Source organism: Lycium ferocissimum, chromosome 2, assembly GCF_029784015.1.
Source record: "Lycium ferocissimum isolate CSIRO_LF1 chromosome 2, AGI_CSIRO_Lferr_CH_V1, whole genome shotgun sequence".
In the NCBI taxonomy this organism is placed as follows: Eukaryota; Viridiplantae; Streptophyta; class Magnoliopsida; order Solanales; family Solanaceae; genus Lycium; species Lycium ferocissimum.
In genome coordinates, this window is record NC_081343.1 from 6,972,995 (window position 1) to 6,994,347 (window position 21,353).

Below are 21,353 nucleotides of genomic sequence, written 5' to 3' on the forward strand. Positions count from 1 at the left end.
CAACATTTCTCTTTTCAAGAAGAACCCACTGGCCAACCTCCTGGTGGTCTTCTTCTAATTTGCTGAACTCTCTGGGGGCTACTCTCCTTTCTCCAGGTATGCCTTGATGTCGGCATACCATGGTTGGTTATCTGGCTCGGCCTCGACATGGGCGCAGTGAGCCTGTTCTCCCCTTTATGTGATCTCAAGTAGATCAATGTGAGTACTCTCAAGGTTCTAGATCATGGAGGCTATCGTAGCCAATGTGTCTGCAAACTCATTTTGAGCCCTCGGAGTATGCCTGAAGTTGATACTCTTGAATCTCCCGTACTATCTCTGTACTAGATTCACATATGGGAGTATCTTATCATTTTTGGTTGCCCAATTTCCTTTTACTTGATTTATGAATAAATCGGAGTCCCCATTTACCAACAACTCTTGTATGTTCATGTCCAATGCCATCCTGAGGTCGAGAATACACGTTTCATATTTCGCCATATTATTAGTGCATCTGAAGTTGAGCTTTGCGGCCATCAGATAGTGTTGTCCTGTTATTGGTATTAACACTACCCCGATGCCTAATCCTTTGTAATTAACTACTCCATTGAAGAACAGTCTCCAACCTAAGTATGGTTCTGCCACCTTTTCCTCCATAGCCATCACTTCCTCATCTGGGAAGAAAGTCTGTAATGGTTAAAGTTTGTTATTGACGGGACTTTCTGCCAGCAAGTCAGCTAGGGCTTGTCTTTTGATTGCCTTTTGTGCTACGTATATGATGTCGAATTCACTTAGTAGCATCTGCCATTTATCCAATTTTCCTACGGGCATCGGTTGCCGGAAAATGTATCTCAATGGATCCACTCTGGATATGAGGTGAGTAGTGAACACCGGCAGGTAGTACCTCAGCTTTTGAGCAATCCAGCTCAGAGCACAACAGTTTTTCTCTACGAGCGTGTACCGTGCCTCACAAGATGTGAACTTCTTGTTCAAATAGTAGATGGCATGTTTCTTTTTTCCCTTTTCATCATGCTGGGGGAGCATGCACCCGAAAACATTTTCTGATACTGACAGATACAGTAACAACGGACTCCCTTGCCTGGGTGGCACTAGGACGGGAGGATTGGAGAGGTACTTCTTGATTTTCTCGAATGCCTTTTGGCATTCCTCCGTCCACTTTGTGAGAGCGTCTTTCTTGAGCAACTTAAGGATTGGCTCCACAATCATAGTTGATTGGGCTATGAACCGCCCAATATAGTTTAACCTTCCTAGAAGCTCATGACTTCCTTCTTGGTCTTGGGAGGTGGTAGCTCCTGGATTTTCTTGATCTTGGTAGGGTCTAATTCGTTGCCCTTACGGCTGACTATGAACCCTAGCAACTTACCTGCAGGCACTGCAAATGAGAATTTTGTAGGATTCAGCTTCAGATTGAACTTGCGATGTTTGTCAAAGAACTTGCGCAAGTCGTGGTATATTCTGAGCTTTCCCTTGATTTTATGATGACATTGTCCACATAGACTTCAATTTGTCGATGCATCATATCATGGAATAGGGTAGTCATGGCTCTCATGTATATGGCATCGGTGTTCTTGAGGCCGAACGACATTACCCTATAATGGTAGACTCCCCAAGGTATGATGAAAGCTATTTTTTCCACATCTTCTTCGCTCATGAGTATCTGATGGTACCCGAAGAAACAATCCACGAATGACTGCAGCTCGTGCTTGGCGCAGTTATCTATTAGAATGTGGATGTTTGGGAGAGGAAAGTTGTCTTTTGGACTGGCCCGGTTAAGATCTCGGTAGTCCACACAGATTCAAATCTTTCCGTCCTTCTTGGGTACTGGCACTATGTTTGTTACACCTTGGAAATTTTTCGTTAGCGTACAGTGAATAGACTAACGAAGGGCATGACGTATATGATGTTTTAATAAGTAAGAAATAACATTTGATGGCCCTAATCGAGATTTCAAAGACATTTAAGGTAACGGAAGAAAGTTATTAAGGGAAGTAAGTTATATGTTGTGTGTCGGGAAAGATTTAAGAGTATCGAATTAATGAGAGTTTAATGATGTTTTGAAGAAGAGCTATAATGTCCCTTAGATTGGTAATGAGGTTTTGAACAAGTGTTAAGAAGGTTCCATAAAGATTGGAGATTAAACGAGTCGACGAGAATGAGTTCAGATGAACTGGGCATTATACGGCCCAACATACTGGCCGTATAAATTATACTGGCCGTATGTCTAGCCGTATAATCAGCCCAGAATGGCACATCTCACTGGACCAGATCTACGGCCAGACATACGGTCAGTATAATTTATACGGACCGTATGTTGGTCCGTAGAATATGGTCGGGCCAGATTTTAAAGAATGATATAAGGACCCCTCTCATTTAATTCATTTCATTTTATCACTTCTCAACTCAAGAACCCTCTAGAATTCTATCTACTCTTCATCCACAAGAACCCAAGAGAAATTGATGATCAACTTCATTGAACCAACAAAAATCAAGTGTATGAAACACCTTAAAGTTCATCTAAGCCAAGGAATTCCAAGAGAAGTGAACTAGGGTTTTAGTGCAAGAAGAGTATTGCCACTCAAGGCTTGTTCCTAAACTATCTAAGTTAAGTTTTATGGTATTTTCATGATGTTTGAGATATTGAAAAGTTGAAACACTTGGATTGTAGAAGAATATAGAAAATGGGTCATAAATGTGAGAATAGTGTCATTGTTGAGTACTAGTTTGGATTGAATCATGATTATTGATATGTTGTGATTGTAAGTAAGTTATGAATGACATTTAGAACATAGGACAAGAATTATACGTGAGAAAACGTTATATTGAACTATGACCATAGTTATGGGGGAATTGAAGTGAAATTGTGAAATGTGGATAATGTAAATGAATGATGATTGTTGCTTACGATATTGTGAATGTTGTTATCGATGTTTGGGAGTTGATATGGAATATGGGGAAAGTTGTATAAACAAAGGAAATGCTGCCCAATTTTCTCTAGCTTTAGTAAGCACGTTTTTATAATCGATTAGCTAATGTTAATGCGAATTCTCTTGAAGGTAGAAACGCGAGCATCGAAGGAGAACGATCAAATGATAGAATAGCTAAACGAAAAAGGTATGTGAGGCTAGTCCTTTCTTTCCAAGGCATGAATCCTATGACCTGATTTTTCCTCCTTCTTCATGAATCTCCTATCTTCAGGAAAACTAAGAGTCTATGTTCATGAATAGCCATATGAGATAAGAAAGACATTATGAGCACGATAGTGATGATGATAAGCTTAAGTCTAAAGATTTTAGATTCCATGATATGATGTTCCTATAAAGCTAATGATGCTATCTATAATCCAGTGATGTTATTTATTATATACACTCACCTTATATGCTAATTCCTTCAAGGTGAGGTAGAATGTTTATGAATGCTCCATAATGGAATCGGGGGTTCACAACCTTATGTCACCCCGATAAAGTATGGTTGTCTTTGAGTTTCTATGCATGCATTATGATGAGTATATGATGATGATGATGTTACACCGCTAAAACGGGCAGCGTATACACCATGTCTAGATGGCATGTGCAGACACCACTAGTGGGCGGCATGAGATGGTACCCCGGACGCGGGAGGCCTAGACGCAGGCTAATGATTATCACACCGTACCTACATGGTCGGGCAGCTTATACACATATGCATACATGTTATGATGATGATTATTAAGTAAGCCGAAGATGCATTATTTCTTTATAATTGACGGTCCGATTCTGATTGCTCCTCATTTGATGCTTCCTTATTTCATTGACGTATTCTTATTGTTTATGCCTTACATACTCAGTACAATGTTCGTGACCGACGTCCATTTTCTTTTTTCGTAAATAAATAAAATCAAATTAATTGGTTTTAGATTTATTTAAAAGGGTTTTTCAATTAAAGTGACATTTTGATAAGGGATTATTTATTCATTTCTTTTCAGTCGCCACTTGGAATTGAGTTTTGGTGTTCCAAGTCACCTTATTGAATCCTAATCAAAAGGAAATGACTCTTTATTTTTGGTCACACCCCTTTTTTGCGAAAACAAAAGTCCGGGTAAGGAATTCTGTTGACCGGGGAGAAGGTATTAGGCATTCCCCAAGTCCCGTGGTTCTAGCACGGTCGCTTTATCAACTTATATTTGGCTTAAATTATTCTTGGATAAAAGGTGTTTATTTAGCTATGCCTATGATTCGCTTAAACATTATTGACCTTTTACTAATCTTGACTAAGACGCATAGTTGCGACGTCAACATACGCCGGCCTAGACGCGTAAACGCGACCTTAACTTGTGTATCGCACCTAGAATTTTTAACCTACTCGCCTTACTTAAAAAAAAAAAAAAATGATGATTATCTTTATTATTCTGATTCTTCACTCATCTATTAAACTCCATTTATTCACCTAAATACTTCAATATCTCATATTTTCATTATAAAATATAAATTATAAGCATATACCATATATTTTCATAGTATATTTTCTGCGTATACTTACATGTAGGAATTTTTTTTTTCTTAACTTATATAACATGTATTATATACATTATTATATCATGTATATATCCACTATTATAGTATCATTTATATATTTATTCTACGTATATATTTAACTATAACGTGTAAAATACTGTGTATATAGTTAATTTATTAACACTACAAGCTTGGAATTCTACCATTCTCATTCTAATTCATGAAAGAAATTAAATTTCAATACTAAACAAAGGGAACTGAGCATTTAAAGGCTAACCATTAATGTTATCATAAACTTTTAACTCAAAATGGAATAAACTATTAGTGATGTTAGAGAAAAAAAAAAAAAAAAAAACTCTAACATAACGTGTTACTAACAAATTTCAGAACCATTAAAACATGCACACGAAAATAAATAATTTTATACTTAACCATCTTTAAGAGCACTAACAAGACCATTGAATATATATATATATATATATATATATATATATATATATATATATATATATATATATATATATATATATACATAACTAAAATATGATCATCTCCATACATATGCGCTTTTGGGGATTCAAACAAACTTCCCAAATAGTAAATTAAATAGTTACATTTAAAGGCATCATTAAGTATCATAAAGAAACAAGATAAACTACCAAGTTTGAAATAAAACTTCGCAATAATTTAAACTACCAAACACTAACATGGCAAAATAGTCATGTATCCATTATCCCAAAGTATTTTGGAATAAACAAATAATTTATATATATATATATTAACATATATTTTTATTCTTGGGAAAACATCTAATATTTGCCATATAATGGTTCAAAGAAAGGATAAAAGATATGAAAAGTAAACAACAAGACACTTTTTATAAAAAGATTTTTTTTTTTCTAACTAAAACAAACCCATAAAAAATGAAATTTACAACAAGTTCTTTTATTCCTAAGAAAACCAGCGAACAAAAAAAAAAAACTACTATAAACTACCTAGCAAAGATAAGAAGCCAAGACGTAGATAACTCAAAAAAATCATAATTGGGCATGATATGCAAGCGTTGCCTCTAATAACGAACTAACGACTACATTGCAAATAAAAGGAAAGTGAGTAAAAATAAGAACCTTTCTTTATAACTCGATGAAACCAAACCAATTTTTGATTCTACAAAATATTGAATGGAAAATAGTAGCGGAAACGAACCTTCAAATTCTTTCCGATTAATAACAAAAGCAACGTACAATCTACGTGTAGGTGTGTATTAAAGCTAGATATTTGTAACTTTCAAGTCCACGGACGTCGAAACCGCAAAATTAGAAAATGTTTGAAAGTTTAAAGGGGTGAGGGGTTATGGTACAAACCAAACGTGATGAAAAGTTATTTTCAATGTTCTCTTTTTTTTTTTTCTTAGTATTTGTTTTTTTTTTTTTTTTTAAATTCTACGTTTTTTCTTTCTTCTGGGGGGAACATTAGTTCATTTTCTTTCTAAATAAAGAATAATCTCTTTTCTCCATTTCTACTCTCTGTTCTCTTCTTCCGTTTTCCTTTTTTTCTTTCTTCTTTTTGTTCCTTTTTCTTTCTTTTTATCTATGTTGTGTGTCGTGTGTGTGTGTTTAATTCATGAAATTGTGTGAGTGTGTGTGTTACATGAAGGAGTTAATAAAATATAAGTAGGGATTATGGATTGGGTATTCAAATGGACAGTTTAACCACGTTTAAAAGTAGCAAGTGATGAGTACTTTTCTAGCTAACAAAAACAAAAACAAAAGTATACAAAATATGAAATTATCTAATTATTTATAGACCAATGAAATATAGCAAAAATTAAATAGCTAGTTTATAGTAAAATCACTAGCTTATTTATTAAACTCACTAGCTTATTTATTAAATATATATTATTAAGGAAATTATTATTTTTTTTTTTCAAATTTCTTTTCTCTTAAAAAAAAATGAAAACAAGATTTATTCTAAAATGTGACTCTATTTTTAAAGTTTTCAATAAAACTAAAACTAAAAAATTGACATAAAAATCAAAATATCTAATCTAGACCCAAAAGAAATATTTAAAAGCTAAATAGGGTGTAAAACTTATGTTCGGTCAAAAATTAGGTGTTTACAGAATGTCCCTCTTTGCTTGGAAACATGAAGAGTTTTCAAGCAAAGATGTGAACACTGTGACTGATTTTTGACCTGACCATTATTTGAAAGACGAAAAGAAATAAAAGAAAAGGATGTGACCGAGTCCTGGTTTTGGGCATCCTACATATCCCGGGTTATAAGGGAATCAGGTCACGTGTAGTTCAAATGGGTAGAAGGATGGAATGATGAGTTGGATGATCGAGTGAGGTCCCTTCGAGGTTCCGGTTCGTGGCTCCTGTTATTACATCAAAGAAATGAAAAATACAACAAAATAAGAAAGGAAATACAAGATCCTATTTACTCTACTTGTCTTGAATCTTCCTTTAGACCTTCACTTGGATCTTCAGTTATCACCTCACCTTCTTTCGGTGGGTACCTTGATCTCAAAGTATGATCTTGAAGTTAGAATGTGTGACTTAGACTTGCAACTTGGAGTAAATTGTTGATTATCTTCCAAGTAACAGTTCGTAGAATATTCTTGGATGCTTGTTTCTTGACTAGAGGCTGAGAAGATGAATATTGAGAGGTTGGGTTGCTTTATATGTCAAAGCCGACTCTAACTATCCTTACAATTGAGCATTCTTCTTTTCTCTGACCAATGATGGAACTTCATTCTTGAATATCAATTCTGTGCTTCACGGGAGAACCTACAAGCCATCAAAGACAAACAAAAACGAACAAAATTTTTCTGTCCCAGTTTGTACCAGGAAAATTTGTGAGTGTTAGGAAAATCATAAACCACTTGGGACTGTATTCTGAGGTGGTCAACCCGAAATTAAAAACGTGACTGTATTCTGAGGTAGTCAACCTGAAATTTAAATACGTGACTGTGTTCTGAGGTAGTCAACCTAAAATTTAAATACGTGACTGTATTCTGAGGTAGTCAACCTGAAAATTAAAAAACATGACTTTATTTTGAGGTAGTCAACCTGAAATTTAAATACATGTGATCGTATTCGAGGTAGTCAACCCGAAATTTAAAAACATGATTTGTATTCGAGGTAGTCAACTTTGAAATTTAAAAACATGACTTTATTTTGAGGTAGTCAACTTTGAAATTTAAATACGTGATCGTATTTTGAGGTAGTCAACCTGAAATTTAAATACGTGACTGTATTCTGAGGTAGTCAACCTGAAATTTAAAATACGTGACTGTATTTTGAGGTAGTCAACCTAAAATTTAAATACGTGACTGTATTCTGAGGTAGTCAACCTGAAATTTAAAAACATGACTTTATTTTGAGGTAGTCAACCTGAAATTTAAATACGTGACTGTATTTTGAGGTAGTCAACCTGAAATTTAAAAACATGACCGTATTCTGAGGTAGTTAACCTATGAAAATATGACTTATTTGGAGGTAGTCATCCTGAAATTTAAAAACATGACTTTATTCTGACGTGGTCAACCTATGAAAATATGACTTTATTTGGAGGTAGTCAACCTGAAATTTAAAAACATGACTTTATTTTGAGGTAGTCAACCTGAAATTTAAATACGTGACTGTATTCTGAGGTAGTCAACCTGAAATTTAAAAACATGACTGTATTCTGAGGTAGTCAACCTGAAATTTAAAAACATGACTTTATTTTGAGGTAGTCAACCTGAAATTTAAAAACGTGACTGTATTCTGAGGTAGTCAACCTATGAAAATATGAGAAAAGCAAGGATTTTTGTTCCCTAAAATGTAACCAATAATAACATGATTATATGCGTATCCAAGGAAAAACAAACATTTGAGAACTTTACTTTATAACGTTCATCATCCTTTTTATTTTTATTTTTTATTTTTAATTATTATTATTATTTTTTTTTTTTTTAAAGAACTGTTTTTTTTTTCTAAATTTCTTCGCCCCTGTTTTCAACAAAGAAAAATTTGTTAGTCTTAAAGTGGTGGTCGGTTTGTGGCCTTCACTCGTTGTAGAAATTGTCTTAGAGCCCATCCCACTTTACGAAAAACGAGGCTGACAATGATCGACCAATATTGCTTAGAAACTATCTTTGTTTGCGAGAGACCATGATCTTCCAATGCTCACCTTGACTATCTTGTACCCCGTATCATTTTGCGTATGTGGTGTAACCGATCTTATTCTTAGAGCAAATTTTGTTGTTGTGATCCTTCCCCCTAGTACCTCGAAATAATGCTTTGCTTTTTCGGGCAATTCACTTTTCTGGATAGATCACGAATGGCTTTATGCCGTTGCCGATGCGGTGCGTGCCCAGTAGTCTTTGCTCTATACCGCTAGGAAACTGTAGTCAATTTTGCAGCCTTTTCTTTGCTCTTGAATTTGACGCAAGATTATACCAAAAGGGACTCAAAGAACTAGAGATAAGGATAAGAAAATGACAAAAAATAAAAAATAAAAAATAAAAAATAAAAGGAGTTATGTTTAAACAAAAGGCGTCCCTTTCGGGGAAAGAGGGAAGAGGCTTATCTGGAGGTATATGCCGACTTCAATGAATCATGACATGCATTTTGGACTGGACGCTTGATCCATCTGAGCCGTCTAAATCTCAAAATATAATACCCTTCAATCCAAAACCGAGCTTTCTACCTTGATCGTGTTCATGCCGGAATAGAAGAAACTCATTCGATCAATGGTTCCCTTTGCGGGTCTTCACCAACTGACCTTTCTCAACTTACAATCATCTTATAGTGCCCTTGAGGGTTTTCACCGATAAGACTCTCTTTTTTTTTTTTTTTTTTTTTTTTTTTTTTTTTTTTTTTTGAACTCATTATCGCCTTATAGTGCCCATAAGGGTTTTCACTAGTAAGACTCTCTCAGTTTTATTTTCTCCTTTGCATTCAAATAAAGCGTTGCGTACAGTACCAAAGTCGTGGCACGCTGATTTGGCATTCTCAAAGATCGATTAGAAGGTCTTAAAGGGGAAAGGCAAAAAGAATCATAGATTGAATTACAACTTTGGAACCTTTTTATGAAATAAAAATTAAAAAAAATGTCCCAGTTTCTTTGAATACTGGGGAAATATGATTTTTTTTTCTTTTGAATGGTGGGACCGAACCCCGAAATAGGGCTGCCTACGTATCCTTTTAGGAATCAGGTCGAACGTAGTTCAATGAACACATTTGATTTTTTTTTTTTTTTTTTTTTTTTTTTTTTTTTTTTTTTTTTTTTTTGCGCTACATTAGTTCCAAAGAGGGGAAAACAAAGAAAATGTGAATAAAAGCTCAAAATGGCTAGAAAAAGGGTGACCGGTGTTTGGATAGTGAGAACGATAACCTTTCGTCATCCCAAACTAAAAATGCCAAGTACCATCGCGTCGAAGTGAAAACATATCAAACATAATATCTTTTGACTGAGTCTGTTAATGGCTATGTCAGCCACCTTTCCTTCTATATCGGACAACTGCAAAGCTCCCTTTGACAACACCTGTTTGATAACATAAGGGCCCTGCCAATTTGGGGCGAATTTTCCCCTCGCTTCTTCTTGGTGCGGAAGGATGCGTTTCATAACAAGTTGGCCCACCTCAAAATGTCTTGGACGCACCTTTTTGTTGTAAGTGCGAGCCATCCTTTGCTGGTATAACTGGCCAAAGCAAACCGCCGTCAACCGCTTTTCATCGATTAACGATAATTGTTCTAGTCTAGACTTGACCCATTCAGTGTCATCAATCTCTGCTTCAACAATGATTCGAAGAGAGGGGATCTCTACTTCTGCTGGTATGACCGCCTCAGTTCCATAAACCAATAAGTAAGGAGTTGCGCCAACAGACGTGCGGATAGTCGTGCGGTATCCTAAAAGAGCAAAAGGCAATTTCTCTTGCCATTGCCTGGATCCTTGTACCATCTTCCTGAGGATCTTCTTGATGTTTTTGTTTGCAGCTTCAACAGCTCCATTGGCTTTGGGTCGATAAGGGGTAGAGTTGTGATGCACAATTTTAAATTGCTCACATACCTCCTTCATGAGATGACTATTAAGATTGGCTGCATTGTCCGTGATAATGGTCTTTGGTATACCAAAACGACATATGATGTTAGAGTGAACAAAGTCTACCACCGCTTTCTTGGTGACTGATTTGAACGTAACAGCTTCTACCCATTTGGTGAAGTAGTCAATGGCAACTAGAATGAATCTATGCCCATTAGAAGCTTTTGGCTCAATTGGCCCAATAACATCTATCCCCCAAGCTACGAAAGGCCAAGGAGCAGACATAGGATGCAACTCCGAAGGGGAAGAATGAATTTGGTCACTGTGAATTTGACATTGATGACACTTGCGAACAAAGCGAAAACAATCTCGCTCCATGGTAAGCCAATAGTATCCTGCTCGAAGAATCTTCTTTGCTAGAACATAACCGTTCATGTGCGGGCCACATACTCCGGAGTGCACTTCATTCATGATCATTTCAGCTTCTTGGGTATTCACACATCTCAACAAATTCAAATCCGGGGTCCTTTTGTATAAGATCTCCCCACTCAGAAAGAAACCATTGGAAAGTCGCCTAATAGTTCTTTTTTGATCTCCATCGGCATGTATTGGATATTGTTGTGTTTTTAGGAATCTTTTGATATCGTGATACCATGGCTCACCATCTGGCTCTACTTCAATTGTATTGCAATAACCATGTTGATCCTTAATCTGAATCTCCAACGGATTAATGTAAGCATTGCCTGGGTATGGAAGCATTGAGGCTAAAGTGGCCAAAGCATCAGCCAACTCATTGTGAAATCTGGGAATATATCTGAACTCAATTGACTTAAACCTTTTGCTAAGGTCCTCCAAACATTGTTTGTACGGAATGAGCTTGATGTCTCGAGTTTCCCATTCACCCTGAGCCTGCCGAATGAGTAAGTCAGAATCTCCAAAAACTATTAATTCATGTGCATCCAGATGTATTGCCATGTTTAAACCCATTATACAAGCTTCATATTCCGCTGTATTATTGGTACAGAAGAAACGAAGTCGTGCCGTGGCGGGATAATGATGCCCCATTGGTGAAATAAGAATTGCCCCAATCCCGACACCTTTAATGTTGACCGCTCCATCAAAGTATAATTTCCAGACGTGACTGTCATCGCGAACTTCTTCCTCAACTGAATTAATCTCTTCGTCAGGAAAGTAAGTATTCAAAGGCTCATACTCATCGTCAACTGGGTTTTCTGCCAAATGATCGGCCAATGCTTGTGCTTTTATAGCGGTGCGGGTGACATAGACAATGTCGAACTCCGTAAGTAAAATCTGCCACTTTGCTAACCTTCCACTCGGCATAGGTTTTTGAAAGATATACTTCAAAGGATCCATTCGAGATATAAGGTGAGTCGTATAGGATGAAAGATAGTGCTTCAGTTTACGGCGACCCAAGTCAAAGCACAACACGTTCTTTCTAAAAATGTGTATTTTACCTCATAGCTTGTGAACTTCTTGCTCAAATAATAGATCGCTTGTTCCTTCTTTCCTGTGGCATCATGTTGTCCTAGAACGCAACCAAAGGAATTATCCATCACTGATAGATACAAAAACAAAGGCCTACCCGGTTCTGGCGGGACAAGCACTGGAGGGTTAGATAAATATTCCTTAATTTTATCAAAAGCCTCTTGACACTCGTTTGTCCACTTAACAGCGGCATCCTTCTTCAACAGCTTGAATATGGGCTCACATGTAGTGGTGAGCTGAGCGATGAACCTACTGATGTAGTTCAACCTACCAAGAAGACTCATGACTTCAGTTCTGTTCTTTGGTGGCGGTAATTCCCGAATGGCCTTTATCTTGGAGGGGTCTAATTCAATTCCTCGCCGACTAACTATAAACCCTAGAAGTTTCCCAGATGGAACTCCAAATGCACACTTGGCTGGATTGAGCTTGAGGTTGTACTTCCGCAATCTTTCAAAGAACTTTCTCAGATCACGCACATGGTCAGCTTGAGTTTTGGACTTAATGATCACATCATCGACGTATACTTCAATTTCTTTATGCATCATGTCATGCAAGATAGTAGTCATAGCTCTCATGTAAGTTGCCCTGCGTTCTTCAAACCAAATGGCATGACCCTATAACAGTAAGTACCCCATGGGGTGGTGAAGGCGGTCTTTTCTGCATCCTCTTCATCCATCAAAATTTGGTGATACCCGGCATAACAATCCACAAAAGATTGAATCTCGTGTTTGGCACAATTGTCAACAAGAATGTGAATGTTGGGCAGGGAAAGTTGTCCTTGGGACTTGCTTTGTTCAAATCTCTATAGTCAAGACAAACTCTGGTTTTCCCATCCTTCTTTGGTACGGAACAACATTTGCCAGCCATGTAGTAAATCGAACGACCCTGATCACATTTGCACTCAATTGCTTCATGATTTCCTCTTTAATCTTATCACTCACCTCTTTCTTAAATTTTCTCTGCTTTTGTTGGACTGGTGGAAAATCAGGGTATGTAGGAAGTTTGTGCACTACCAGATCAACGCTCAAACCCGGCATGTCATCATAAGACCAAGCAAACACATCTTTATATTCAAACAAAACCTGGATTATGTCATCTCTAGTCTTTTGTTCGGCATGAATGCTTATCTTTGTTTTTCTAGTTTCATCAGAAGTTCCCAAATTAATTTCCTCGGTTTCATTTAGATTAGGCTTAGGCTTATTCTCAAATTGATCCAGTTCGCTCTTTATTTCTTCAAAAGCCTCTTCTTCATCATATTCATCAACCTCTTGATTCATTATTTCAAGATTAGACAACTCTTTAAGATCTGGACGTGAATTCCGCATGCATGTCATGTTATTAAAGCTGGCGTTAACGAAACTGAAATGAAAATTAAATAACAAAATTAGGGAAAAGGAGAAGATAAAATTGACTAAGAAACTGGAACTTCATTTTATTGAATTGGAAAGGATAGAAGGGTTAACATTAGAGCATAGAAACTAAACTATTTGGATTACCACCCAGAGAATAATCCAAATATAGAAAAACAACAGCAAAATAAACTACCAAGACTCCTTCTTTGTGGGGAGAGGAGTAGCTTCCCAGTTGGCGAGCTTGACTTCTGGGCCAATACGTTGCACATCTGCATGACTAGTGCCTTCACCAATCTGAACCATGTTTACTCCATAGAACATTTCTTTGAGACCTTGACATATTTCGGCCACGTCATCTTGGACAGACACGTCTTTACTCTCTTCAAAACGTGACCTAGTAAAGGACTTGGCAATGTGGGGAACGGGCTTTGGCAATTTCCAAACCTTATTTTTCTGCTCTTTTGCCCATTTTCTGTCAGCATTAGTTGGCCTAAAACCCAAACCAAAAGTATCTTGATTACCAAATGGAGAGATAGGGTCAACAATTCCTTGCAATGACACCCCCAAACCCTTTCCTGGCTCATAACCATTTTGCAGCATTTGTGTAGCCACCATGATTGAAGTAGAGGATAGACGAGGCTCTAAGATAGGCTTCCCTTCCATAAACTGATCGGCTGCCACTATTTCAAAGGTCTGAAATACGAGGGATTCACAACCTTCCTTGGCCTCGACATATGGGACAGAAGGGTCTCTATATATTGAAAGATCATCTTCACCATGAACAATAATTTCTTGTTTCTCATATTCAAACTTGACCACTTGGTGTAAAGTAGATGGCACCGCTCGGATGCGGGATCCATGGCCTTCCTAAAAGCAAGTTGTAGGAAGTGTCCATGTCTATAACTTGGAATGTGATCCCAAAATCAACAGGTCCAATTTTTAAAGTAAGATCAATCTCACCAATGGTGTCTCTTTTTGCGCCATCGAAAGCTCGAACACACACATTGTTAGTACGAATTCTATCTGTGCTAATTTTCAAACTCTGCAAAGTAGAAAGGGGGCAGATGTCCACACCCGAGCCTCCGTCAATCATGACTCTTTTCACATAATGTTCTTCACATTTGACGAGTTAAATGCAAAGCCTTATTATGTCCGGCTCCTTCCACAGGCAACTCCTCATCGGTGAAAGTGATTCTATTCACCTCAAATATTCTATTGGCCATCTTTTCCAGGTGACTTACAGTTGTTTTGTCCGAAACATGTGCCTCATTCAGAATTCTAATCAATGCTTGACAGTGCTCTTTAGAATGTATGAGCAAAGATAGCAATGAAATCTGAGCAGAGTTTTTCTCAACTGATCAACAATAGAGTAATCCTGAACTTTCATCTTCTTCATGAACTCTTCAGCTTCTTCTTCAGTGATAGGTTTTTTCACCGGAAATTGGCTATCCCTGGCTTGTTTGGCTCTCCTTAATTCTTCTGGAGCATAACACCTTCCAGAACGCGTTAAGCCACCGGTTTCATCTATTTCTTCAACAATCTCCTTGCCCTTGTAAGTCACAGTGGTTTTGTTGTAGTTCCATGGGACAGTTTTCATGTTTGTCACTGGAATTTGTGTCGTGTGCTTTATCACAATTGGTTTTGTCATCTTTCCTAAACCATTTTGGTTTTGACTAAACCTGGGAAAACCACTAGGAACATATAATTTTGGTCCAATTACTAATGTCTCTTTTTTCTTTGTGGCTCCAGGAACATACAATATCAACTTCCCCGAGCCTTTGAGATTCGCATTAGAACTTTCACCTTTTACACACAACGGTGCTTCTTGTGCAGACTTTGTCACCATACCCAACCCTTCTTTTAAGGTGTCAATTTCCATTATTGTTTTGCCTGTTTGCTTGTATTCCTTATCGTCACAGATCATCCCAACAACATGAGCATTGTTGTGAGCAGGAAGTGGGTTGTTGGTGACATTCGGAGCCTCTTCGTCATGTATTACAATTGCTTTCTCATCAATTAGCTTCTCAATGGCTCTCTTCAAAGTAAAACAATTTTCTGTGCTATGACCCTGAGCGTTAGAATGATACTCGCACTTGACAGTGGGGTCAAAACCTCTTGCATTTGGGTTGACATTATACGACGTGATAGGTTCAATCAAACCCAATTGTATCAATTTCCTCAACAGGCTTGTGTATGATTCTCCAATTGGGGTGAAATTTTCCCTCTGTCTTTGTTCTCTTACATAATCAGTCTTAGGACGTGGATTATAAGGTGCTTGAAAATTTTGTTGTTGGGGACGAAAGCCTTGTGGAGCAGGCGCCCTCCATTGTTGGCGTTGAGGAGGTCGGGCATATGCCTGGGTATTGAAAACCGTATATTGGGGTGGAGCAATTGAGTAGTGGGGATCCTGATGCGGATAAAAATGTTGAGGTGAGTTGGATTGTCCTCGTAAGATTTGGTGGTTTGTCCCCCTTTGAGCAGCACTGGACCCTGATGCCATCATGGATCCTTCCTCTTTCTTTTTTCGATTTCCAAAACCACCAGACCCATTTTGAATTGCTTGGGTGGTAGCCTTGAGTGCTACCTGACTCACAATTTTGCCGGACTTGATGCCATTTTCAACCATTTCCCCAACTTTAATTGCTTCTGCGAATGTCTTTCCCACTGTGGAAAGTAAATAGTGGAAGTAATCAAGTGTTCTTGTGCTCGGAGGAAAACATCAATCATTTCCGACTCCTTCATCGGCGGTTTGACCACGGCGCGCTTGTTCCCTCCACTTGATAGCATATTCTCTAAAACTCTCGGTAGGCTTTTTCTTCATACTGGCGAGAGAAGTGCGATCAGGCACAATATCAATGTTATACTGAAATTGTCGAACAAAATCTCCTGCCATGTCATCCCATGTAGGCCAATTAGAAATATCTTGATCGATGAACCATTCTGAGGCAATTCCCACTAGACTTTCTCCAAAATATGCCATGAGTAATTCTTCCTTATTCCCTGCCCCTCTTAATTGGTTACAATACTTCTTCAAGTGTGCTACGGGGTCGCCGTGACCATCGTACTTCTCAAACTTCGGAGTCTTAAAACCAAGGGGCAAATGAACATTGGGGAACATGCATAAATCTCGAATGAGACGCTTTTTGGACCTCCTAATCCTTGCATATTCCTCACACTTTGCTCTAGACTCTTCATTTTTCTAGCCATTTCTTCTTGTCCCTCATTCTTAGCAGTTTTCTCGATCTCGACGGGGGAACTATACTGCTGAAAGGGGTTATACGAGTCTGGGACTTTAAAAGTCAATTCCGGAGAATAATATTGATCGTGGTGACCTTTAGATGGAGGCTCATTATTGGACTTCTGTACCAATGTTGGTTGAGGGATTGTAGTAGTTTGTACAGTGGGGATGAAAAGTGGGTTATTTCTGTAGGGTGCATTTGGAGGGCGCACAGTGGAAGTTCCAGAAGTGTTGGATATGTTAACATGTGGACCAAATCCAGGAGGAAAAAGTGGATCACTTGTCGGGGTTTCAATGGGAATTGACATAGTCACATCCGGGAATCCAGGGATTGAAGATGGTGGAGCTTGCCCATTCATCCAAGCCTGGTACATGTCAGCCATTTGTTGTCTCAACATCCTTACTTCCTCTGCTGACGCTGATTCATGTTGAACCATCTGACCTCGAGACTCATCACCGTCTGACTCGTTTCCATCCTTATGGGCCATTATCCCCTTGCTTTTGGACCTTGTGTTATATTCGTGAGGAGCCAGTTCAACCACAAACCAACCACCTTATTATTTAAGACGAGAACAAACAAGTTAGGGTTTAGCATTTTGAAGATATTAATCACACGTTGTATGCCACGCACCTAAATTATTTCCCATCTAATATGAGCATCAGAAGGCTTTCATGTTTCATCCCGGCTTTTACGTGAATTTTTTTTTTGTTATTATTTTTTTTTTCCGGTGATTTTGAAGTATTTTGATCGAACCCATTAAGGGGTGCCTACGTATCATGTTAAACATGAATCAGATCATTACGTAGTTCATGAAAAAGAACAAATTTGGATTTTTTGAATCAACTAAAAATATTTTTATTGACTTTCAAATTAGTATTTTTCAATACAAAGATGTAAAGGAAAATAACCAAAAAGAAAGGCGCCATAGACTCAAAAAGACTAAATCAAAACTAGAACATCCAAAACAAGCTAAAAATAAAGACTCGAAAAGAGTCAGTCTTAAAATATAACTACTGAACTAAAACTCCTAATAATTATAACTAAACTTCAATCTTCGGAAATCTGCGATCTTCTATGTGAACCAATGCATATCCGCTCAAGGTGCTTCGGCCCAGGCTGACCCCCTAACATGCGGTATATTTGCTTCAGTTCTGCCGCAAAGTGGCGTGCAAAGGTAGGTACCTCTCTAGCAAATTGCTCATAATCCATCCCCCGACGGTCCAGGCAACTTTGAGCAGTATGAACAGCTAAATTGTGGACATGTTCTCTAACATCTCGATAATTCCGCTCCAGGTCTTGGACTTGCTGCTTGGCGAGTATTGGCTATCTCTCTTATACCTGCCTCATTGTTCAATGCCAATTCAAGCTGGTTTCGGATCCTTGCTCGATCATTCATTAATTGGTTCCTTTCTACATCAAACCGAACTCTCTCTTTATCGAATTCAACTTGTTGTCGAGTTTGCAGGGCCAAGAATTGAGCTTTCTCCTCTTCAAAACGCGCTTTCTCCGCATTAAAGAAATCTTCCTTCTTATCGAGTTCCCTCTGTAACACATCAACGGCTTCTCTAACAATGCCCAAATCCTCGTATAAGGTCTGAATTGTAGAGCGATGTTTCCTCTCAGCCGTTTTTTGGGCTGCCCTAACTCTAGCATCCATCTCTACCTCCATCTGGGCCAAATCCTCTCTGGCAGTTTTTAGTTCTTTATCGATAGCATATAGAGTGGACTGATAGTTCTCTTCAACTTCAAACCTAGCTTGCTTGATTCTGGCCTCAACCTCTGCCTCCTTGTCTCTTGCCTTTTTACTCGGACCCTTCAGGCCTAACCTTGAGGGGAGCTTGATCATGAAACTAGTGAAAGTACAAGAGATCTACCTCTCCTTGATCACGATCCTCTATCATAGTACTCAAACCTAGGACCCGATGGCCGCCCCAAATTCTTTTAGCTTCTGATTCTCGACGCCGATCTTCTGATTTTACCTCCCATACAAAATTCTGCATGTTCTCAACAATAGGTACGATTTGCCTCCGACCTAGCTGGCGTAAAACTCGAAGTGGAGCATACGGCTGAAACCCTCTGAGGCCCATTAGAACAAAAAAAGGCCGATAAGAAGACATGTAGATCACCTCAGCCGAAGGAAACCAATGATAATTCCAAGTAATCTGAGAAGTCGTCAACTCACGAAGATACTCGCCCAAGCCTTGACGCCCTCTGGCAAATTTTTCCTTAATTCCTCCACCCTGTCTAGATGATCTAAGATATTGCTCTTCCAATCAGATTTGAATTTTGACTGGTAATGATGGCGGTATAAGTGCTCTAGAAACCACACTTGTAATAAAGTGTTACAACCTTCAAAATATTTTTCACCCTCTCTCGCATTCGGTCAAAGCACGATATATATCAGCTAGGATCATTGGTAAGATGGTGGAATCTTCTCTCTTCATCATAGCCGTGACTATCCCGGACAAACGAATGTCGATTTTTTATCTCTCGTCTAGGAAAAACCATGGTTCCCGGAATGCTACCATGAATGCTTCTTGCCTATGCTTTTCCCATGTAACGTAGTGATTCCCATTTTTTAGTTGCTTTCCATATTGTAGAAATCCTTGTTTGTTTCCATATCTCGCATATAAGAACTCCAAAGTAACCCATCCATTGTCCAAACATGCCATACGAGGGTGGTTAAGGTGCATTTGCTCCAAAAATTTATTTCCACTAACATTTCTCGGAGCTAGAGGCGTTTTGTTACGAAGGTTCTTTCCTAACCCCGTGAAACCACCTAGTTCTTCCAGTGTAGGAGTCAACTCAAAATCTCTAAAGCGGAAGACGTTGTTTGCTTAGAGTCCCGAACGGAATTAAAGCCTCAATTAGGTCCTTCGTGGCTTATTCTCATAATATCCGTGAGGAATGCCGGATGTTTAAATATCGGGGTCTGTAGATAATGACCCATGTCGTTCCACCAAGCCAGGAGTAGCGGTGGGGTTTTGTCTGCAATCATAAACTCTGGGGGTTCATTGACTTCTTCAACTGCTTCATCTCTTGGCCTTTTATCACATCTCATTGGTATCATTTTTGCCTATTTAGAAAAATAAAAAGGACTTCGAATTAAGACCTAAACACAAAAGAAAAAAAAAAGAAAAAAAGTTAAAAAAAATGTAAAAAGTGGCTATTTTTCACAAAAACAACCCTTATATGCTTTTGTAGCAAGATTTTAGGGTTATCTTGGCAAAATCGGCCAGACGCGAAAACTAAAGTACTATAATGATTTTTTTTTTTTTTTTTTTTTTTTAAAAAAAAAAAAATATATGGTGGGCCGAACCTTTAATGTGACGAGGGAGGTTTCCTACAACAAAGGATTTTTTTTTTTTTTTTTTAAAAAAATTTCTTAAAAAAAAGACTTTTTTTTTTTTTTTTGTGAAAAGACAAAAGACTAGATTCTTTTTGGTTGTTTATTAAAAAAAATGGGTATATAATAGATCTCTTTCTTCGTTTTACTAATCACCCTAAAAGCCGATCAACAATGAACAACCATTCCGAATAATATTGCAAATAGCATATATGATGCACATGTTGGTCAAGAGAAACGGGTGCCTGTCTTAGACGGACTCGGCCCCTGTGCCGAGCCCCACTAGGTCAAATGCAAGTGATGCAAACAAAGCGCGGCCTACTAGGGATACCATGTCTGAGTTCCAGTTCTACTAAGGTTAAACCTAATGGAGAAAGGTATCTAGACCGGCTAAAACGAGCGGACGACTCGAGTCGGGCGAGGGACAACGTACCGGTAGCGCGCTTTTCCGGCTTTGTTGTGGGTCCTCCCCATCCTAAACATGTGTGACTATAAATCCTTCACCAGGGACCAAGGGCCCACTGGCTTTATCTTAGCAGAAGTGGGGTGCGTAGTCGCAATTCCCGTTTTTGTGGCAAAAATGTATTATTGAAGACTCAGAGGGGGTGCGCGAGAGAAGACAAATATATTGCAGTTCAATAATATCAAAGCAGTAAATAAGCAGGCATAGAGCACATTAGTCCCATATATACAAAATATCCAAGAAAATAAATAAATAAATAAATAAATACAAGCCAAACATAAGTCAATATACAAAGCTCGAATTCGGTTATCCCAGTAGTCGCCATCCTGTCACACCCCTCTTTTTTTCGTAAATAAATAAAATCAAATTAATTGGTTTTAGATTTATTTAAAAGGGTTTTTCCAATTAAAGTGACATTTTGATAAGGGATTATTTATTCATTTCAGAGTCGCCACTTGGAATTGAGTTTTGGTGTTCCAAGTCACCTTATTGAATCCCTAATCAAAAGGAAATGACTCTTTATTTTTGGTCTGCGAAAACAAAAGTCCGGGTAAGGAATTCTGTTGACCGGGGAGAAGGTATTAGGCATTCCCCAAGTCCCGTGGTTCTAGCACGGTCGCTTTATCAACTTATATTTGGCTTAAATTATTCTTGGATAAAATGTGTTTATTTAGCTATGCCTATGATTCGCTTAAACATTATTGACCTTTTACTAATCTTGACTAAGACGCATAGTTGCGACGTCAGCCTCGACATACGCCAGCTAGACGCGTAAACGTGACCTTAACTTGTGTATCGCACCTAGAATTTTTAACCTACTCGCCTTACTTAAAAAAAAATGATGATTATCTTTATTATTCTGATTCTTCACTCATCTATTAAACTCCATTTATTCACCTAAATACTTCAATATCTCATATTTTCATTATA

The 21,353-nt window shown here is 38.0% G+C and overlaps 1 protein-coding gene and 1 long non-coding RNA gene across 2 annotated transcripts; one reads left to right on the forward strand and one right to left on the reverse strand.

Moving 5' to 3' along the window:
• Window positions 1-6,510: 6,510 nt before the first annotated feature.
• LOC132047942 (uncharacterized) lies at window positions 6,511-7,894 on the forward strand. Its single transcript, XR_009412852.1, has 2 exons — window positions 6,511-7,508; window positions 7,713-7,894. It is a non-coding gene; the product is annotated as an uncharacterized LOC132047942 (long non-coding RNA).
• A 1,164-nt stretch (window positions 7,895-9,058) lies between these two features.
• Window positions 9,059-16,065, reverse strand: LOC132033294 (uncharacterized). Its single transcript, XM_059423241.1, is given in 10 exon segments — window positions 9,059-11,941; window positions 11,944-12,606; window positions 12,609-12,788; window positions 12,791-12,868; window positions 12,871-13,119; window positions 13,246-13,382; window positions 13,569-14,228; window positions 14,230-14,346; window positions 14,537-14,717; window positions 14,720-16,065. Coding segments are annotated over 10 exon segments (5,613 nt in total). The 5' UTR covers window positions 16,002-16,065; the 3' UTR covers window positions 9,059-9,875.
• Window positions 16,066-21,353: the final 5,288 nt, after the last annotated feature.